The 21,358-nt window shown below is 44.1% G+C and overlaps 1 protein-coding gene across 2 annotated transcripts in view; it reads right to left on the bottom strand.

Moving 5' to 3' along the window:
• Positions 1 to 1,217: 1,217 nt before the first annotated feature.
• Positions 1,218 to 21,358, bottom strand: part of LOC119437422 (protein crumbs) — a 216,164-nt gene continuing 196,023 nt past the window's right edge. For both annotated transcript variants that reach the window (XM_049660519.1, XM_037704451.2), the window contains exons 25-27: positions 17,848 to 18,109; positions 14,570 to 14,838; positions 1,218 to 11,546 (exon numbers count right to left, since the gene is read on the bottom strand). In XM_049660519.1, the coding sequence (XP_049516476.1) occupies positions 11,319 to 11,546; positions 14,570 to 14,838; positions 17,848 to 18,109 (759 nt within the window). In that variant the 3' untranslated portion in view covers positions 1,218 to 11,318. The remainder of the gene's footprint in view (positions 11,547 to 14,569; positions 14,839 to 17,847; positions 18,110 to 21,358) is intronic.

Genomic DNA, 21,358 nt, shown 5'->3' with positions numbered 1-21,358 from the left:
TTGGACTTGGAGATAAGCGCCATCAAAGTCGCCGTAAAAATGCACTGTTGTTCCACTTACTTTTTTGCCATAATGCTGTCATACGTTGAAGCACAAAAGTAACTAGAATGCCCATGTATTTCGTCCCATATTTTGGGAAATATCTCAAAACTGTTGTCATCCTGTAAATTCATTCCGAGTGGATGCGCCTGAGAAGCTCACCGGCTACAGTTCATGAATTACAATATGTGTCAAAGTATTTAACTAAGAATTTCATTAGTCAATTTTGTTATTTAGTTGAATATGTGCTTCAATTTCTCATGCTACTGTCCACCTCTTCGAATAACCCAGCTCAACGATGAGTTATGTTACGTGCCACAGGCGATTTTTAAAAATTCCGTAAAGCTTAATTTGGGACACGTGGTACAGTGGCTATCGCGATAAAAAAATCAAGCCCCTTGGTTCCCCCGATCCCTCTCGCTCATACGATAGCAAGTTCAGCAGCATTGAGATAGCGTACGAGGCTTTATTGGCCAGTTTTCTGCTCGTAGTATGGACACCTGTGGTTCACTGAAAGGTCGTTCCCCGTCCGCCGCCATCACCGTGAGTGGTACTGCTATGTTTAGTCACGACCGAACTGAACTCGCCACGCGCGCAGAGTCCAGTCTGACCGTGGTTTAGTGAGCTTAGTACACTTGTGGCATCCTCGACAAATCGCAGCGGGGCGCCCTGTTCCGCCGTTTCATTCAATCATCGTAGCCGCAGAGTGCCATAGAGCGCACCGGTGCGATTTATCAAGGATACCATTAAATATACATTGAAGTGGACGGAGAACAGCCACCGCCGGAGCTTAAATAGTAGGACGTCGCACGCGTCGTGCGGAGATTGTTGGCTCAGTTACCGCCCGCTGCAAGTCACATTCCACTCCAGGATATAACATTGGCCAAATATTGTAACTAGCAGCATAATGTGTAACTGACATATTACTATAAACATTGCCTCAGGGAAATTTGTTGCTTCACTATAAAATACCATGCGAGAAAGTAATTGAGTACAAGCAATGAATTATTTGTAACACGATGCACACAAGTCTTATCAGAGCTTTCAGCTTGACACTGCATGTACTGTTCATTACAGCAGCCGACTCACAAAAATTCTGCTAACTACCTTGCATAAACGCATAAAATAATACGGAACAGAGGCTCCTGGAGAAAAAAAAATGAAACACACACATCATGCACAATTATATAGGCCTTGCCTTTTATTTTCTTTAGAAGCCTTTGGCTTGACACAATTCACAAAAAATCAACACACATTTCACACCTTTCTTTTCAACAATATACATCACTATAATGTCCAAGAGATTTTTCAGTGTTGTGCAAAATTTAAAAGACTGTGCCGACCCCTATTCTGGAGCATCGCATTTGTTTTCTTGCGTAGTAGCAAGGCACTATCTTTCTGTAACTAGCACCAGACTGAATTAGTTTTCTAAATGCAAGAGCATTGTGCTCGACCACCGTGATGCAACAGTTGTAGAGGAGAGATTGGATGCCACACTTTTGTGCAAATGCCGCTCAGCACAGAAGCTGCTTGCTAATACTTGTACAATTCAGTCCCTCATTTTGTTTCAGACAGCCCCGACAGACTTCACTGACGAGAAAGTGAGGGAAATGTTACCGCTCTAGCATAACTGTCCCAGCCCCCACCAACGACGAGTGTTCTTATGACACATCTACAGACTTTGGCATTTCTGTTTAAGCCAAGGTCTTTCACATATCTATGTAAAAGTAACAGCAATAAAAAGAAGGAAACGTTTTTTGGCTATACTTTACTGACAAACAATTATGTCAATAAATATTTGCAATGTTTCAAGCATAATTTCTAGTGAATATTTAATTACAATTAGTGAGTGAGCGTGAAGCGTTCAAGAAAGCACAATACAGTATCCGTCTCACTCTCGTTTTTTTTTTTTTTTTGCACTTTGCACAAGTGAACATGGGGTGTAAAAAGCTTTGTTCAACTAGGGGAAAAAAATTAAGTGCAGAAAACTGCTTTCATGCTGTACGAGTAAGCTTAGTAGACAACAGTCAGACAAAGAGAGGAACACAATGCAATGCTGTGCTCCTCCTTTCTCTCCTCAGTTGTCTGCAAAGCTGGCTAACATACCGTGTGCTAACTAGCCCAACTGTCCTGTCAATCTCTTTTTGACCCCTGTGTAGGGTAGTAAACTGGACATGCCATCTGCCTTCACTTCTCTTTCTGCAGAGAATTGCCGCCTCCTCAACTTCTGCCCGTCAACATCCACTGCTGTTTTATTGGCATCTCTGACTTTGCAGCCAGTCTTTATTGGCCTGTGCATAGCAAATGCAGCGAACGTACAGATCATTGCTGTAGAGGCAACACACCTGACAGCGGCTGCACTTGGGAGACATGGCTGCATGCATGCAGAAGGAACTCAGTCACAGCAGTTTAATTTACTCAAACGTGATGCTGTATGACGATTATCCGCATGAAGGTAGAATTTGGACAAAGAAAGAAAGACGAAAACATGTACAGCCAACTAGCTTAAACATGCAAGTTCTTAAGGGAACCATGACACCAAATTTCAATCATGAATCGTGCATTACATGACAAACAAATTGCAGTTTGCCAGCAAATGGCAAAATTTGAGTGCATTCGGTGTGGTAGAAAAATTTGTATTTTAATTTTAACCAAACAGAAGTCTGGCAACACTGCTGGGTGATGAATTGATGCGTGTTCTCCATGTCCATGATATACAGATAGTACAATTTTTGCATGTGTGTCTCGGTGATCGAACCAAGATAGTTTTTGCAGGCTTTCTCTGGTTTATGCTGTTTTTATCGCATAAGTGAAATATGCGAGCATGGCAATGCCCTTGCTGCACCATTGGGTGCCAGAGTGTGAGAGGCAAGGAGTCTGTCATAGCGCGCACATGGTTTTGGAATGTATTGAGCAGACGACATGCCAGTGGTCACCCACTTCTGGCGGTTGCTGTCGGAGGCACTTTGAGGCAGCAATCTCAAATAAAAATTTCTGGTTAAAATGTGTGCCAAGAGCTCAGTTTTTTTTCATGTGTACAAACATGTTGGCCCCTCTACTCTCAGTTACAATGATAAACTGAGAATATTTGGAGGACCATGTCATGACCAGTTTAACATATACTGTGCAATATTCTTTCATCGAACATGATTTAAAAAGTATTTATCATTATTAATATTTTTTAAAGGTGTAACCACCCACAGTATCAACTCTTTTTTTAAAGAAAAACATCCGATTAGGCCCCACTTGTTTAAAGAGCCCCTCACCAGGTCTGGCCTTTTCAAGCTGACAAGCGCAGTGCATACAATGCACGCTAACAATTGCCTCTGCTAAGTATTACATTCCTACGTGCTGCAGAAAAAGTTTAATGAAACCAAACACTGTTTCACTGTTTACCCTTCTCCCCGCAGGCGCCGCGCTCCCAGCTGGAGGGTCGACGTCAATAGCACAAGTGCACCTATGCAAATGGCAGTATTGTGATGTCACTCAGGGACATGTGACTGAGAATTATTCAAGGCAAAATCAGTTATTTGTTTAATCTGTTGGTTCAAAAGGTGAATTAAAGTTTAGAAAAATAATAAAGCATACAAACCAAATGTCTGCGTGTTTTTGTTTCACTTCGTACCGTAGCAAAAGATATGTATTTCCATTTCGTTTGCTTGTTCCCATGTCATGCAGTCACGTGCGCAGAAAATGAAACTCATTTTCTACTGCGTTCTAGGGCTGCAATCATGCTCTTTCATGCTCTCGCGTCTGCCTCAGTGCTTGTGATTGTGGCACTGACATATCGTTAATCAGCAGTTCTCATGCAGAGCGCGCAAAATTGTCCGCTCTGCGAAACGAGACAAATGCAACAGCTCGCATGTGAGACTGTCACTGGAAGTGTGCCAATCCGCAAAAATGCGAGAAAGACAGAAAAAAAAAAAGAAGGCAGGGCCGGTGACGTATTTGTCAGGCGATCCTCTGGCTGCGGTATGAGAGAATGCAGGGAAGGAATTTCGCTTGCGGAGGCTAGAAGGAAAGTGGAGAGAGTGGCATGTTGGCAGTAGCACTTGCCTCCTGAAATCATGGATTTGAGGCACTTGAAATATTTCTATCTCTGCTATTAATTAACTCGAAAAATTCCTGCGGTAGAGCACTCCTCCTTAGAGAGCATGCAACAACTTCCAGCGCAACCCAAAATTTGCTATGTGGCCTAGTGAGGAGCCCTTTAAGACTTCTTTGTGCCCTATGTCATTGGTCTGTTTGCTTTCACGATGTTGTTATTGCCAGAAGTGGCAGCTTGGCGTGACAGACAATAAGGAAAGAATCGAAAGGAAAGAGGACAATTACAAAATACAGCCCTACGTTTACTCTGCAGGGTGCAACACTTCCATGCCTCATTGCTTTGTTAAATTATGGGGTTTTACGTGCCAAAACCACAATCTTGCTTTGTTATAATCCTCAGTTCAAATGGCACTACACATTGCACTAACTCCAGCTTGTCACAAGCCCAATCTCCATTTGTGAATGCATGTGCAATTTTTATACGCAAGGGGCTGCCAGGCTCGGTGCTCAATTGGCGGCATTTGTGCAAAGCTGGTCCAACCCCAGCAACAGACACAAACCAAGGGCGATATTTACAAAGCCATTTGCACATCAGAACACTTTGAAATTGATCAGCACCCATGTGCAGTCCAATCACGACAGCCAATAATAGAGCAGCCAAGGTACCACACCTAATTAATCACAGATTGTTATTGCATAAAAATAGCTTCGTGAATGTGAGCCCAAGTGCATACATGAAGTACGAGCACCTTGCAATGCGTGACGTGACGTCTTGGCGCTACTCTAGTGCAAATGTGAACCCCAGGGGAAACCTATGGCACATGCTTAAAGGATTCCCGTGCATACAACATATATAAAAACATTTCTTTCTTTCAGTGCACGCAAATAGAGGCGAGAAAAAAAAAAGTGCTTTCAACAAAAATACATGGAGCAGTTCAGTGGCAGTTCAATTAGAGTTATCAAGGCACTTGTTGGCAGCTGAATGCGACAACTGGGGTTGAATCTATCAAGGCTCAAGCAAGGCATTCATACATCTCTAAAAAACAAACAAAAAAGAATAAATACACAACAAAACATGAGTACAAGCATGCTCTCTATCTATGCAGAACATGCAATCCACGTGGAATGTACACTTGTTTATATACTGCACAACTGCTCTTAAGTGGTGGGCCTTTTATTCGGGGCATAAAAAAGGAAGGGTTGGGGACGTCACAATATAAGCCATTCCCACAGAACACGCTTCTGGCAGACTTGTAGTTGAGGGTGATGGAGTTTCAAAAGCTGGAATGTCTCACACACACAGCAACAAAGGTGTGTGGGAAATGCAACTTGCCTTCTCTCCTTACATAAAGTTGCATCCACCGTATTTGTAAAGAAATACACCATGACTTGTTGCTTTGTTCAAGCCACTGTCATGAATTTTGCTATACAATAACAAAATGTACTAAAAACAAAGCAGATAAGTTCTAAAGTCCCTATGAGGCGCAACTGCCGTTTGACAAGGTAACTGTTCTTCAAAGTACCAAAACAGCACACTGTCATTTTGCTAAAATATGCACATGAAGGTATATCTGCATGGCAGCTTAACCTTCGAATACAATGCCCCATTCATTCCAGCTAGACGTTACAAATCTTTGACATATGAAAACAATAGTACCACTGGCCAACAGGCAATCCGACTTCTAGCCAGAAAAGAAAAGCGAGAATGCCAGAAGCATGCTGCGAGCTCAGCGATACCTTCGGAAACAACAGACTTCCGTGCACTTTGGAGGACATGGGAGAGAAAAAAAAAATCACAAAATAACATGCGCAAGTTACACACCCGTAGTAAATTTCCATAAACACTTCAAGAACTGCATTCAGCCACTGAAATGCAACTCGCATTCATTCACATTCATTTAAACAGGTGGAATGTGTTCTTTTGTCTGTAGTAAATAGAAATATTTCTTTAAAAAGTTTAAAATAAACAATCACACCATAGCTCGCATTTTCACGGTATGAAATCTTCAAATCAGACATCAGGGATTGAGGGCCCCAAGCCCTACAGTTAGAGTGAATTAGCACATTTGTGAGTGCAGCGGCAGTGAGAACAAAACAACTGCATTTGGTATTACATTGCAGCAACTGGGTCAGAAAGCATCTGGCTCAGATATCTTGGTGTTCAGCAACCAATGCTCTGCATAGAATGTTTCTTAACATTGGCGTAAAGCTGCATGCAAACCATTCCAGACAATATGTGCATGAACACGCACCCGTGGCGATTAGGTCTGGCCAGAAAGCAAGCATGAATGTGCTAAACAGACACAGCACCATTCACAGCACTGCAAACCACAACTTGCAGCTTCCATCATCAGAACAATGCCATGTGGACTCCTCCTCAGATCACTCCTCTTCCAAACCCAAACTGCATGCAAGCCACCATGATGCACTAGCTGAGCATTGGTGTGCCACCATCCCCCATCCAGAGATATCCAGAATATGGAGCACCATCGTGCAAGCATATTTGGTAAGCACAATGTCCGATCACAGGTTGTGTGTGCACGAGGACTCAAGAAAAAAAATGTCAAGCTAGTTGGTTGATGGTGACTACAAAACTGCACTGCTTGAAAATGACAAAAAAGAAGACACACACAACACTGTGTTGTGTACTATAGGTCACCCTTCATCTGTTTTCAAGCGATGCAGTTCAGCAAGTACAGAGACTTAAGCTACAGAGCATTTATGTAATGCTATCGCAATCAGCTAGGTAGGCCTTCTCAAGAAAGCGGGCTGTATGTGAACATGCCATGCCACATCACCTAAATGAACAGTCAGTGCACTTGTAATATGTTAAGCAGAACTGCTCAAAACACCAAGTCTCAGCAGTAACCTACAAGACCTGAGTGGATAGAGAATGGTGGCCTGCACTGCGTGGTTGCTAACATGACGAGCTGGGTCAGGAAAAAATAAATTACTGTGCTGACCGGACTACACACTTTACACAATGGCACTCGTGAGGCCTTGGACCATATGGTGACTGCAGTGGGATGTTGCAGCAGTTGTAGTTAAGCCAAACACATTTCACATGGCAAGTGTTTCAAAAGCACACGCATGGTGACAACACGCAAAAAAGGGAAATGCTGTAGCGTTAACCTCCCTGAGCAATTACAGAAGCATGACAACCTCTAGCAGGGATCTAGCACAAACATTAACACACATGCACACTTATAACCTGAAAAGTGTGCCGTCTGACAAAAGACCCATTAAAATTGGTGTGCTTGTTGGGCAAGTGATAGGAGGGCACCAATGTTCTCACAACAAATAAAGGAAGAACAGGGTGTATGCCCTTTTTGTTCCTAGTGCAGTCAACATCTTTGGCAAAATAAAGGATCAGGAGCTCAACTCAGGACAGTTCTTTGTGCCAATGGAGGACAAGGAAGATAAAGGTGGATATGATGGCTTGCTTTAGAGCTGGTAAAGAAAAAAAAAGTTTTCTCCACCTAACATGTGCTTTTTCATAAACACTTACAGACTCACTGCCCAAACCATGCCAGCAGCATGAGATTCAAGTAGATGCTGAAACTGACATGTCAGTGAGCAACAACACAGTAAACAAAGAATGAAGTTTCCACAAAACGGGTCTTTGAAATGCACACTGAGGAAATTTTTTTTTCTCAGCTTTCACCCTACAAAAAGCAGAAAAAGCACAGCACAAAGACCAAAAATCAAAACCAGAGACCGAGCTGCACATGAATGCGACTGCATTTACATAGAAGCATAGGATGTGCTGTCGTCAGATCAGCTTGAGAAGTTTGTGCACGAAATGCCCATGAAAATTAAAACGTGGGATGTCAAAAATCTCGTTGCAAGTGCCTATGTGCCGCATTGTGTCCCCTCAATGTAGCTTGCATCAGAAATTTTTTTTTGCGACTTTCAATAGACAATCGTGTCAAATTAAATGGACGAATATGAAGCATCAATACTGAAAGGCTGCAGCGTAAACAGCAGGCAACAGTTCAGTTCTCGCCACCGCTGCCCGAGTAAAGTTTACAGTCAAACAGCAAGCAGCAAGTTGTTGCACCTTGACAAGTGCTTCACAGTTGTTTCAAACTGTGAAACTCCAAACAGGAGATTCTTAATCACAACTGCTGCAATGGCATCCTTGTTGCATATTCACATAAACAGGAAAAAAAAAACAAGATGAAGCACAGGACACCATACATAGTTGGCGTGTACTCTGTTTTCAGGGTCCTTGAAGTAAAAATAAATTATTTCTCCCTCACTCTAAGCAGATTGGTGTTGCCGCATCAAGAGTAAAAGGCCTGATACTGTGTGAAAAACTGTCTAGCTCAACCATATTTTTAAGATGGTCATAAATTGGCCGCAATTCTAGAATATCTACAGCATTCAGGCCACCATCCACAGAAATCGTAGGGACTCATTGAAAGAATGTTGCCGCTACTCAGTGTTGAACTTTTGACAATGAAAGACAAGATCTCAGAATGATGCTAGAAGAAGCACGCTCGCTGCGTTTAAAGGCACGAGATTTGTCTGCATACACTGCGTGTTCACTTTTGGCAATGCAGTACATACAAGAACGTGAGGCGTAACATCTGATTAGTCTTCCTAATAGGCAGCACAAATTGTGGCCTTCCGAATGAAGTAGCAGATTGCCAAGATAGAGCACTGAGACAACATGCTGCTGAACAGAGGCAGGAACCTGGCAAGCATCTCCGTGGATCCTTTTGCTAAAAGCGAGGGGAAATCGGTGCCCAAATGACAAGCAACACAAGTGATGTTCCAGCAAGACAAAATTTGCCAAGGATCACCAGCTGCAGTTTTGTGCTAGCAATCTCCAAACGAACTATTTCATAAAACAACTCGGCAGTTGAAACTATAGCATATTCTAGTGTCTAGTCGTAACATAGCATTCAAGCAATAACTCTCTCTCATTCATACTGTTGATTCAGAGTGCAGGCTTTAGCACTTTTGTGTGTCCAGTCTCCACACTAATCCCTGCATATCTGAGCTAGAAGTCCCCCGACATAAACACCACGTGCATTGTTATGCTAAATGAAAAACTCGCCTCCCACACAGCACAATTGCAGACAGCAGGAACTTAATAAAAATTAGCAGCCTCTCCCTTAGATTAGGCAAGTCTAAAAGACTCCAATTCTCTGCACTGACCTTCAAAGTGTAGAAGTTCAGGCCAGTTGGTATAGCATTGTCAAGAATAAAACAGCTCAATACACAGAACAGAGAGCCAGGCAAAACAACATGAGTGCTTAGGTTGTTTTGTCCATTTCTCTGTCTTGTGATGTTTTATTCTTGACAACTTTCAAAGCCTTGTGTCATTTCTATTTTCTCCAAAGTGCTGCCTTGCTAACTGATGGTGATGTCGAAAGGCATGCAATTGTCTCACATTATTCACGATAAAGTTTGCTTTGTACACAATAAATCTCGTATCATAGCATTTCATTAGTATCTACAGAAAGCCAACATCATATAGGCGCTTTGGCAAGAGTCGCACATTGAGTGTGCTGGACGGAATGAGGAAAAGCGCGTCAGTAATATCCAACCTTCTTTTTCAGTATTATACATGCAGTGAACAGAAATATAAATCTGAAAGAAATGCACCCATACATCTCTGTATCAGGTAACAGTGATTCCTTAACAGCATCTCCGAGAAGAGACCGTGAATCAACATGTCTACATGGAATCATTGCATTGGCTGAAAAGTTATCTTTGTGGTCTATGAAAATGTGTGTAGAAGGCCAATTCCAACAAGTGTGACACAAACAAGCATGGTCAGTTTGTAACAAAGAAAACAGGCAGCCAACGGGACAGCAACACTTGGCTCTGCATGTAACAGTGCTTCACTCCGGAGTCCTGGCGTTGACAGCGATGTCTGCATTTCGCACCAAAGGCAATGCAACTCACTGCTCATAGCACCAAAGGTACTCACATCTGAAAAAGTATGTGGCAGAGTCCAAAACATTTCGTCAGTCTTCTGCACACTGCCAACTCATCTTGAGTTTGAGTTGCCGTGCATCCAAGGAACCCTCCACATTCCAAGGGCTAAAACTTTGTCGCAGGTTATGTAGTCTGTTAATATGCACATCCCACAGCACATCAGAGTCACGACAAGCTTTTAAAATAAAAATAAAGCACAAACACACTTGGTCCCATGGTGCTGGTGGTGGTGGTCATAGCTGCTCTTCTAGAGCTCCAGGCACATGTGCTTGGCTTGAAAAAAAGGCAATGTGGTGCTGATGGGATCACGACGTCACTGCCATAGCAACAGAACAACTATATTGGCAGTGGTGACGTCAGTATCGAAGCAACACAAGAAACGAAAGTCGCTTTCTTCAACTTGACTCTCAAGCCATAAAAGTTTGGTATTATGGAACTCTTGGCATGAAAGTGATGCCCGAGTTGATTGCTTGGGACAACGATGCAACGAAGGGTGTTCTGTCCATGCACACTAGAAGAGGCACATTTATCACTGCCCGTAAGAAATGAAACTAGCGTGATTCAAAGATGGCATGACTGGCAAACTCAACACTGAAACTTGAAGTCTTCCCTGCAAGGACTGACGAGTTACTCAAAATGAGTAAAACAGCCAAACATCAGAGGCCTCTGCATAAGCCATACAGTTTCCTCATAATAAAAGAAATCCTTGCCTGAAGGAAACAAAAAAAGAAAAAGTAACATGCCTGCTCTCAGAAGAAAAGATGCTATTGCCAATACAATTGAGTGGTCACAAGAAAAAAAAAATTATCTCATCTGCAGAGACATGGTGATAAACTGTGGTAAAGAAGGTCTCAGAACTAAGTCTATAAACAAGAAGGCGAAACACCCTGGCTCAATTTCTAGGAAGAAGAAATATCGGTCTTTAAGTGAACAGACACCTTCGCACTGTACCACATGAAGGAGCCACACAGCCCGAGCTCACAAGTTCAGTGCAAGAAAGCCAGGCTGGAACTTTGTTGCCAGAGGAGTGCAGATATGGAACAATTCAACAATGCCATTACAGCACAAAGACATGCATAGTGAATGAAGTGTCATGCCTTCATTCCAAGAGACCGTAACATAGTCTTTTCGGGATGAATAGGACCTGTCTCGAAGTAGACGTGCCGTTCAAAGTGAAGTGAAGTAAAGCTAGAAGAGGGATTCAGCAGCACCACTGCCGCCACCGCCGCACCACCAGCGGTGAGGTGAGCAGGAACAAAACCACTGTCTGTTCATCCCCCTCATATCAGCCTCTCCTCAGGTGGAGGCTTCATCACGGGATTCATCTCGACGCGCGCACCAAACATCTCCTGGTTGCTTGGGCTGTAGGTGCCACGGGTTGCACGCTTCTTCTTGGCCATTCGCAGGAACACCGTAGCCCCCACAATGAATGCCAGCAGGAACACGCACGCCACCGTGAGGCCAATCACCAGCTTCAGGTCCGTGCTGTCCAGCGAGGCACTGCTCACCTGTGAAAAGCAGTGAGATGAGTGTGAAAGAAGGCACTCATCTCATTGATAACATGTACTGCACTGCCAGCGAGTGCACTGAAACAATGTTGCCTGCATCGCCTCAGCCTGTTGCTTTCAAGGGTGTTCAAGGATGTTGAAACAAGTAGTACGCCGCAAAAATGTCTGGTGAGGTTCACGTAATTCCAGCTTTTACGTAACTTCAACAGAAACTGCACGCAAAATTATCATGTTGAAACACACACATATACACACACAAAAAAAGACAAGAAAATAAAAGCACTCCAGAGGAAAAGTTGGCATTTAAAGCCAGAACATTACAGCTAAATTGGCTTTCACGAAGTAACAGACATAATGAAAGCAGTGCAGCTTCTCTTGTAGACTTGCTTAATGGCTGGAATCTACCAGACAGCCACATTTATGAAGGAGGACACTCTTTACCATTATCAAAAGGACTTGGCACCTACAGCGATAGATTTCCTGTGTTTCAAAACAAGCTGTAGGGCACAAAATGAGTCAAGGAGCAGAGTGCAGCTAGGCCGAGAATAACAATGGCTAGCCAAGGGTTCAACAGTGTACCATCTCATGCTGTCAAGTTGTACACCTTGTACACATTTATTTCCTCCATTAACTACTCTGTACACACTAGAAATATTCTCCTCCACTGAATTAGAATAATGTGGTGGGGGGGGGGGGTGACTACAATGAATTCTCTCGATGTCAAAAAATGCAAATTTCTCTTGAATGTTACAGTATGAGCACAGAAGTACCGTATATTCTCGTGTAAGGGCCGCGATTTCTTGTTTTTTGTTTTTGTGTAAATCTGAGCCCCAATTTCTTGAGTTTGGCCCATACAGAAATAAAATGTAAATAAATTTATCTAACACAGTCAACGGCCGACTTTCAAGACGCCAAATTTGGTGGACATGCCCGATAATTCAGAGGCCTTCGCGGCACTGCCGTATACCCCATAGAGTCAATGTATAAGAACATCTGAAATTTCGGAAGCAAAAACCCTTCACCGTCCGATTTTCCAGCCTTTTTGCCAAGACCGCAGGTCCGAAACAGCATTACCAAAGCCACCACCGCCGCCATTTCGATTATCTCGCTGCCTTGAACAGGCGCTCTCACACACAGATCCGCTGGCAGCCGTAGCCACCACTGCAGCAATGCTAGGCCTACCCGCTTCGACGTTTGCTACCAAGCTTGCTGTTCGGTGCCGTGTCTTTTTATTGAAAGAATTTGCCGCTGCCAGCAATGGCACTGACACCGCCTTTGTAATTCTCGCCAATGGCTTCGAAGCTCTGAAAGCACGACGCATTGCATAATGCCGGTTCCCGAAAGACAGCTTCACAGTCTTACGCGGAGAAGCATACGCGAATTATTGGGGTGAAGCACACCAAGAGTGGAAAGGGCAGTGACAGAAGCTGTGACACAAACTGTGTCATGGGCTGTATTCCTGTATTCCTTAATTATACACGATTGCACCTGCTGTCTTCTGTCACAGTACGAGCATCGATACGCCTAATAAGTGTACTGGCAGGCCTTCAGAGCTATTTTGGACATGCCTGTGGCGATTTGAGCTCTTGGGAGCAGTAAAAGGCACGCATTCATTTTTTCCGACGTTTTCGCGGCCCCTAGGGAGTCAGAAAAATCGGGGGACATTGACTGTACGTTGAAATACCGACAAGCTTGCTGCTGTGTGCAATGACCTTGGGAAGCCTCGATTTTAGCTTTGTTTGCTACCCTAGCTGGCATAGAAACAATGAAAGCTTACAGTACAAACATGTACAGTACGTACGACGCACTTCATACGCACTGTACACATTTGTGCTGTACATGCATGGACAGTGCTACAGTACAAGCCACATGGCGCCAGGATATGAAATTCGCCAGTACTTAGTAGATGGATGTGGAAACAACCTAAGAGACCAACACGCTGTGCGATACTCGACTTTACACTCCGCACCAATACAGTGTTGTTCAAAGGTGAAGCCAACCAAGGACACAGCCTCAGACGTTGTACTGCGCACATCGGCTGAGTGTTGAAAAATTCCCATAGTTTTCATGTGAACCATGAACAGAATGTTGGAGTTGAAAACCCGCATACTATTCGTGCAGCACGGTAGCGATGACATGCACAAAACACCGAAATCCTCACATGCACTGTGTGTGCATGTGGCAGCGTGCAGCTGTCAACAAAAGAAAAAGTGGAAAAGTGGAATGGCCCAAACTGTGCAGCACTAGAAAATGAAGTTTGCGATGACACCAACGGTTTAGTCAACAAGCTTCCAGCAAAAAGATTACTAATTCTGATTACAACCGAAGAAGAGACCGGTACTCATCTGTGTGTCGTGTCCATACCATTGGGTGGCTGCAGCTGATGGGATGTGTGCGTAGAAAAAAAGGAGTGCGGCCCATATAAAAATAATTTTTTCCTAAAATATTTTTGCCCAAGTTTAGTGGTGTGGCCCTTAAACGAGAATATACGGTTTTTCCCAAAGTGCCATGTCTACCATGTAGAATAGAGTTTGTGCTTTGGCATGTCATGTTCAATACTCAACACATTCACTACGGCAGCACTTTTTGAAGTCTCAATTCCTGCGCACCATGCACCCACCAATGGGTCACTTGTCATTCTTCAGGTGCGTTGTGACCTGCCAGGGATTCATCAGGACGTTGTGCTCCATTGAAACTTTCTCAAGGTGGAGAGAGACGGCACACAACGTGTCAGACCAGAAGCAATAAGAATTTTTCCTCTTCGTTGATTTCTAGCAAAGATGCCCCTTGCGCACTGCAGGAAAGCCCTGCACAGCCGCAGAGTGGGCTTAACTGTCAAAACCCACCAGTGGCCCACGCCGCAGTGAACGTGTCAAAGTAACGGAGGACCACTACAGACAAAGCTGACTGTGTGTTTCACAGTCCCGTTATTTCACAGTCATGTTATTTCCACACTGTGATGTCACTTTGGACTGCAGACTAAAATTACTTAATGCCCGTAGTATCGACCGTAGTCCACTCACCAGGAGCGCACAAGTGAGGCCATGGTAGCCTGGTGTGCAGTTGCAGAAGAAGCGCCCTTCGGCCAGCGGTGTGCAGGGAGCCTCGTTGCGGCATGGCTCCTCCAGGTGGCAGGTGTCATTGTGCTCACAGTGCCGGCCAAAGCGACCACTGGCGCACATGCACTCGTACGAGCCCTGAGTGTCAACGCACGTGCCGCCGTGCTCACAAGGGGACACCTCCAGTGCACACTCGTTCACGTTTGTCTCGCAACGAGAACCCTCGTAGCCAGCTGCACGAGTGGTAATAAAATTATCACATAGACTCCTCCAAAGCCTCGAGTTAGTGACTGCACTAAGCAGCTCCAATGCCATGCACCAATTCACATGACTTACCAACCCTGTTCATACTACCAACCAAATACTAACAGGAGTAATGCTCAAGAGTGGTCTTTGTTTTTTAACTGTGTACTGCTCAGTCACTCTTGTTACTTTGTGCCTCTGCAAGGCATGCAAATTTATCTACCAAGTGATGGCTAGGGCTATTGGTGGCATGAGGAGCACATGGCTTCTGCACACGAAGAGGAAAGAAACAGCCTGCGACTTAACAGGAGGCTTTAGTTCAAGGTCAACTCTGATTTCCCTATTCAAACACACATGTGAAATACAAGCATTCTTATGAGGCAACCAATGAAACCATATGAATAAAATTGTTTTGCATTTAAGAGAGAAAGTTTAATTCTACATACTTTTGGAAACAAAATTTTGATTTAGGGCCTCACAGTTTTCAAAAATACAGTCAACTTACGTTAATACAACCCTGACGAAGTACCAACTAAATTGGTCTAATTATCTGGTTGGCTGAACTAAATTAAATTGAATTTGCACCCTTTGCACTCTTAATATGCTTCATCACAATACATTGCATATGCTTTACCGCGTAACACCGCTGCATTGCGGCGAAGCCAACTTTCGGAAACCGATACTAAGCAACGCTTCAGACCCTTGCAGAGCTTTCCACGCTTCGACGCCATCGACGAGGATGACGAAGGCGGAGTCAGCACCTTTGCTGCCAGCGGCGAATCCTTATAGGAAAAACACAGTACCGAACAGCAGGAAGTTTGATAGCGAACGTCGAAGCAGCTAGGCCTAACGACAGCACCAAACGACCACCATAGCTGCCAGCGAATCGGCGCGCGAGATCACTGGTTCGAGGCTGCGAGATAATCAAAATGGCGGCAGTAGTGGCTTTAACTAACGCCGTTTCGGGCCTGTGGTCACGGCAAAAAGTAAGAAAAATCGGACGGCGAAAGGTTTCAGCGTACAAAATTTCAGACGTCCTTAACTCTATGGGGTACGAGGCGGTGCCGCAAAGGCGTCCGAATTATCAGACATGTCCGAAAAATTGTTCGTTGACTGTATGAGTGAAAACAATGCAGTAGTAAACATAGAATCCTCTTTCAATGTTGTCAGAATAAAAACACGGTTCACTGTACAGGTATGACTGAGCTCACATGCAGCAATTAACTATTTTTGCTGGCTATATCATCATTTTAGGAAGCCAATAGTATGCAGCTATGAGGTCTGTCTGAAAACTACCCAACCTCCTTGGTTTTAGAGAAAAATAGGGGGCGCACATTGGTCACATTGTGTGACATGAAAGGAGGGTTCGTGACATTGGTGTCACTAGGGTCAGTGGCACCCGAAGCGGTGGCCCGCCCCCTTAGTGACGCCACTGGTCCGTGATGTGTTCAGGCTGCAGGTGATGTGGCTTTCACTTACGCCTGCTGCTGTGCTGTTGGGTGCTGTCACCTGATCTTGGCACACTTCTATAAGTGGGCAAAATTGACAAAGCGAATCGAACAAAAACACTACATAAAGTTCTGTGCGTGAAGCTTGGTGACACTCAAAGTGATTCGGAAGATATGAACAGCCTTTGGAGACAAGGCTATAGGCATGAAGCAGACAAAAATGTTGTACACTCACTTATGAAGGCCAAATGTCTGTGGACAGAGTGGGCCACACTGTGCAAAGCCTTCAACAAGCCGTAATGATGGGATTGTTGATGAGTAGTGGACAGCAACAAAAATGCTGCAAATGCCTTAAAGATGATTTGTGTGTGCAGCAGGTGGTTGCAAAATTCACCCAAGGTTCTGACAGAGGAATTCGAAAACCTGGCAACTGCACCATGAGAACAGCCCCATTCATGCGGCTCATGTGATTCAATCTTTCTTGGGCACGACAGTATTTTAGGTGGTTCATCAAGCTCCTTACTCTCTCGACATGGACTCATGCAACTTTTTTGGCTGTTCCCAAAAATGAAATGGCACCTGAAAGAAATGTACTCTCACAACTGCGAGGACATCAAGCACAGTGTGACAGCTGCCCTAACAGAGATTCCCAAGGACAAGTTCCAGGTTGTTTTGAGAAGTGGAAGGACCGCTGGGCTAAGCAGAGGGAAGCAGGAGGCAACTACCTCTTGAAGGGCATTAGGATGATGAATACACCAGGTGGCCATTTATTTTCTTTGGATGCATGGTTGGATATTCTTCAGACAGACCTTGTACTTGCAATGTTACCCACAGCTTCATATTTACAGCAGTTTTCTAGTATTTAGAACACACGGTTTCTCCACACGCACCAGCATGGACACATACACGCACATGCAATTCAAACAGATGAAGCTACCACTCACTCCAGCATATTGCGAGTGTTTTGTTTTCAAGCTTTATCCGGTCACTAAGAGAAGTGAGATATTGTGACAGCATCATCATTATTATATGTGATGCATTGCAGGAAAGTATTTTTTGGCTGTACTTATAAACAAAAGAAAATCGCCCTAGACTTAGTCGAACCTAGGTATAATAAATAGTCGTATCTAACAAAGTAGAGTTAAAATTTAGTAGGTCATGCTCTATTTCAATAAGTATTCTATGGCTGTAACGAAGACAAAATAATCGCTTTGATGTTGTATCAGTTAGAGGAAAGCAAATTTTTATTCAAGCGTGGCTCAAAATATTGTACAAGCCAGCAGCCCCAAAAACCCTAAATGTCTGTGACAGTAACTTTAAATGCATTCCCATGCTGCACTGTGTAATAATGCTGTTGCATGACCCTGACTGTAGATCTACTGGTGGTGTTTGCTTTTGTTTATTCTGTTATAACGAATATCAGGTATAAAAAAATTGCCTCCTAATGCAATTTCGTTACATGTACGAAAGGTTTAATCATAGAAAAACACATGTTTGCACATTTCCCACACAAAATGGCTCGATACATGCATCTCACTTGTGGACACTTACTGCCATCACAGTTGCAAGTGAAGCCACCCACGTGTGGCACACAACGCCCCCCATAGAGGCACGGGGTGTCTGGCTGAGGCTCGTTACAGAAGTCTATGAGTTCACCACAGGCATCACCCCTGTAGCCATCAACACAGATGCATCGATAACCACCTCTTTCGCTCACACAGGTGGCACCATGCAGGCACGGTGCACTCTCACAGAAGTCACGGGGGCGCTCGCAGTTGGTTCCCTCGAAGCCATGCTCACACTCACACCGGTACTGAACAAGCACAAAAAAAGAAAGAAACAAAGAAAAAAAGTCATGCAGATCACGCGCACTGTTGGAATCTGTGTAAAAGCATCTTTTGTGCCTGCTCCACCACCACAAGTACATCGCTATCTGGAACTCTAGCTAAAAGTTAACACATACATTTACAGAAACTATTAAGGGTGCCATGGCAGAAGAAAACTGCAAAAAACTCTGCTAATGGCATCTCTGTCCAACACACAAAATTTCACATTATCATATATGGTAATTTTTAAAATGTAAGCGCCGAAACCAAGGTTACCCCCATTTATCCTGCCAAGCCCCTTATTAAAGTAATGCTAAAAAGGAATACTATGTTTAACTGTATTAATAAATTATGCTTCTGAAACAATGAAATGGCCACTTTTATCAAAACCTTTTATCAAAACCTTGCCTCACCAAATAAATGAAAATGGGTTTTAAAAGAATACTGTGCCAATCTAAGGTGATTTAATGTGTGCCTTTAGTCTCCCTTTGAATCCGATGTTTCAAGAGTTTGCAATTTACTAATCCTGGCACATTCATCACAAACATCACATCATCACATCATGGGTATTCCCACATGTGGGAATGCCCTAGCAAGGGCCTTGACGTGGTGCATTTTGATATACAATATGTAGCTGCCCTTCCTGATGTTTGTATCATAGCCCAAAAGGTCCTTCTCAAGTACACTATACTTCTGTTATTTCGACTCCGGTTAATTCAATTTTTCGGTCAATTCAACCCCCACCGAAGGTCTCGGCAGACGCCCATACATTTCTATGGGCCCAAATTTCGTTATATCGATCTCAAAATTGGCCTACGCCAGATAATTTGAACTTGACTGGTCAGCTTCGCGGCAATGTTTACAGTGAAGCATACCAAGAATGGAATGGGCCACTGTCACGGGACATACTGAGCATTCCTTAATTATACACGCGTGCACACACCGTCTCCGGTCCCAGTATGAGCACCTAGACATTAAATAAGCGCATACTGGAAGCCATCCAGAGCTGTTTCTGATGTTTCTGTGGCGATTTGAGCCCACATTTCGCCCACCCTACGTGTCTCGTATGAAACCATTAACGCCCCTGGGCCTAGCACGCGTTCCTTAATTATACGCGCGCACATGTCCCGTGCACCGAGAAGTGGAGAAAATCCATCTGTGTTTTGAGAAATCTTGCGAAAAGGAAGGTGGTAACATGAAAAAACTCTGAAAGCCGAGGGGACGTTTAGGGCCAACAAAGAGGGGGGTCTATCTAATACTCTGAAGGCCTGCCAATAAACATATTAGGCACCTTGGTGCTCGAACTGTGACTGCAGACGGCGTATGTACGTGTGTAAATTAAGGAACACAGTGGCATCTTTCCCCGCTCGGTATGGTTCACGGCATAATGCGGCTGTACTGTGGCGAAGATAACTTTGAAGGCTAATACTGCTAAGTGAATCAACTGCGTGTTTCTGCGTTTTTCGTCTTTTGTTTAATTCGACCCCACCAGGTAATTCAACCAGTTTTATCAGTTCCGTCAGAGTCGAATTAACGGAAGTCGACTGTACTCGAAATATGAACGGCTTACCGCGAAAAGCCTTCTTGGTCTTTTTGGTCTTCTTGTCATGGCTAGATCTTTCGCGTCACACCACCGATGCACGCATTTATCGTCAATGCCAAAGTTACGACCGACTGCCTGTTTCCCATGCTCTTCAGCATATACAACTCAAAGCGTGGACAAAGCCTCGTACGCGGCTAGGCATTTTTTTTTTCAGTGCAAGCAGTCATGCTATGCAGTCATGAAAGTGACCGGCACAAACAAGCAATGATGCACGGCACCAGCAAAAAAAAAGAAAAAAAAAAAGAAAAAAAAAAGGACGAAAAAGGGAAGATCTCACAGACCGCTCACAACTCTGCGCCACGCACTAAAAACCGTGAGGCAGCTATTGACATATGGGAGCTGCATCGATTGCGAGGACCACGGCACCGCACGTGAAATGCAACTGCTTGCTTGTCCCCTCATTTTCTTTTTCCAAATTTTGGGCCACCAAGTAAGGAGGTGCGACCCTTACACGAGTGCTACCCTTACTCAAGTATATACGGTAGATGCTAGCAATGCAAAGTTAGTTTTGTCCACGTGGACCGCTTTGCCTTTTATTATTCAACCTTAATACAGTAAAATCTCGTTACAACAAACCCAACATTAACGAACTTTTCAGATTTACAAACTTTTCAGAAATCCCCTGCTGACTTCCTATAGACCTTTTCATCGTGCGAGGAGGAAAGGGCGCGCGACGAGCCTTTCCTCCTCTCTGGCTTGGGCGAGCCAGCGCGGCGCGCCTTGAATGTGTTGCCGGTCGCTCGCTCAGGAACGATTTGGATGTGTTTTAGCTAGTTCTGAGTGCAATTTACGGCATGTCAGTTCTTGCGAGGTCGTCGAACAACCACCTTGTAGCCTTTAGGTGCTGCAGTAGCTACAGTATCTGGAAATTTCTCTTGGGTGTGCAAAAATGCGACGCGCGTCATCAGCCGCAGGGTGTGTATGTGTTGTGAACTATGTTGGATGTAACGGTAGTCACTCGATGAAGACTTGTTGTAAAACATTTGCATCAGCCACCGGCAATGTTCTCACGCATTTTAAGTCTAGTAGACTTCAAATCACTATGTTTACGTTAGCCTCCTGCAAGAGGCCGAAGGCGGTGCTCAACACAGCGAGCACTGCGATTGGCAAACCAACATGATACACACAAGCTTCGTGCTTCGATCGGCATTGCCTTTTTTGCCCTCTAAGGCACAATATACAAAGAGGATCGCATAAAGAGAATCCAACAGCTATTTGGAAGGACACAATTTCCGTAAGATCAGTGAATGCGTCGTAGATGACTGAACTTTTGAGACTGAAAAAAAAAAAGAGTTCACATGTCCTCCTTTTGCGGCAAAATAAAACAGAACACGGGATAACGATGCAATAAGACTTCCCATGGTCGTGCCGCATGCTGGGACCATACGCTATATAGAACCAACAGATCTATAACAGCATTTAGAACTGCCTTGGACGCTCGCGCTGTCTGCAGCTGGTCGTTTGACCACTCGAAAAGTGTGATTCACACTGTACCGTAAGGGGTTATTATAAGCCAAACTATGTTATTCCTGGTCGGAAACCTCGCCCAACAAACAAGGCAGTCGCCCGATGTATCCACAGATAACAACTTGAACGCTTGTCAAAGTAAACAGCACAACTTATTCGCCAGCAG

This window comes from Dermacentor silvarum, chromosome 1 (assembly GCF_013339745.2).
Source record: "Dermacentor silvarum isolate Dsil-2018 chromosome 1, BIME_Dsil_1.4, whole genome shotgun sequence".
Taxonomy (NCBI): Eukaryota; Metazoa; Arthropoda; class Arachnida; order Ixodida; family Ixodidae; genus Dermacentor; species Dermacentor silvarum.
This window is presented reverse-complemented; position numbering and strand designations above follow the sequence as displayed.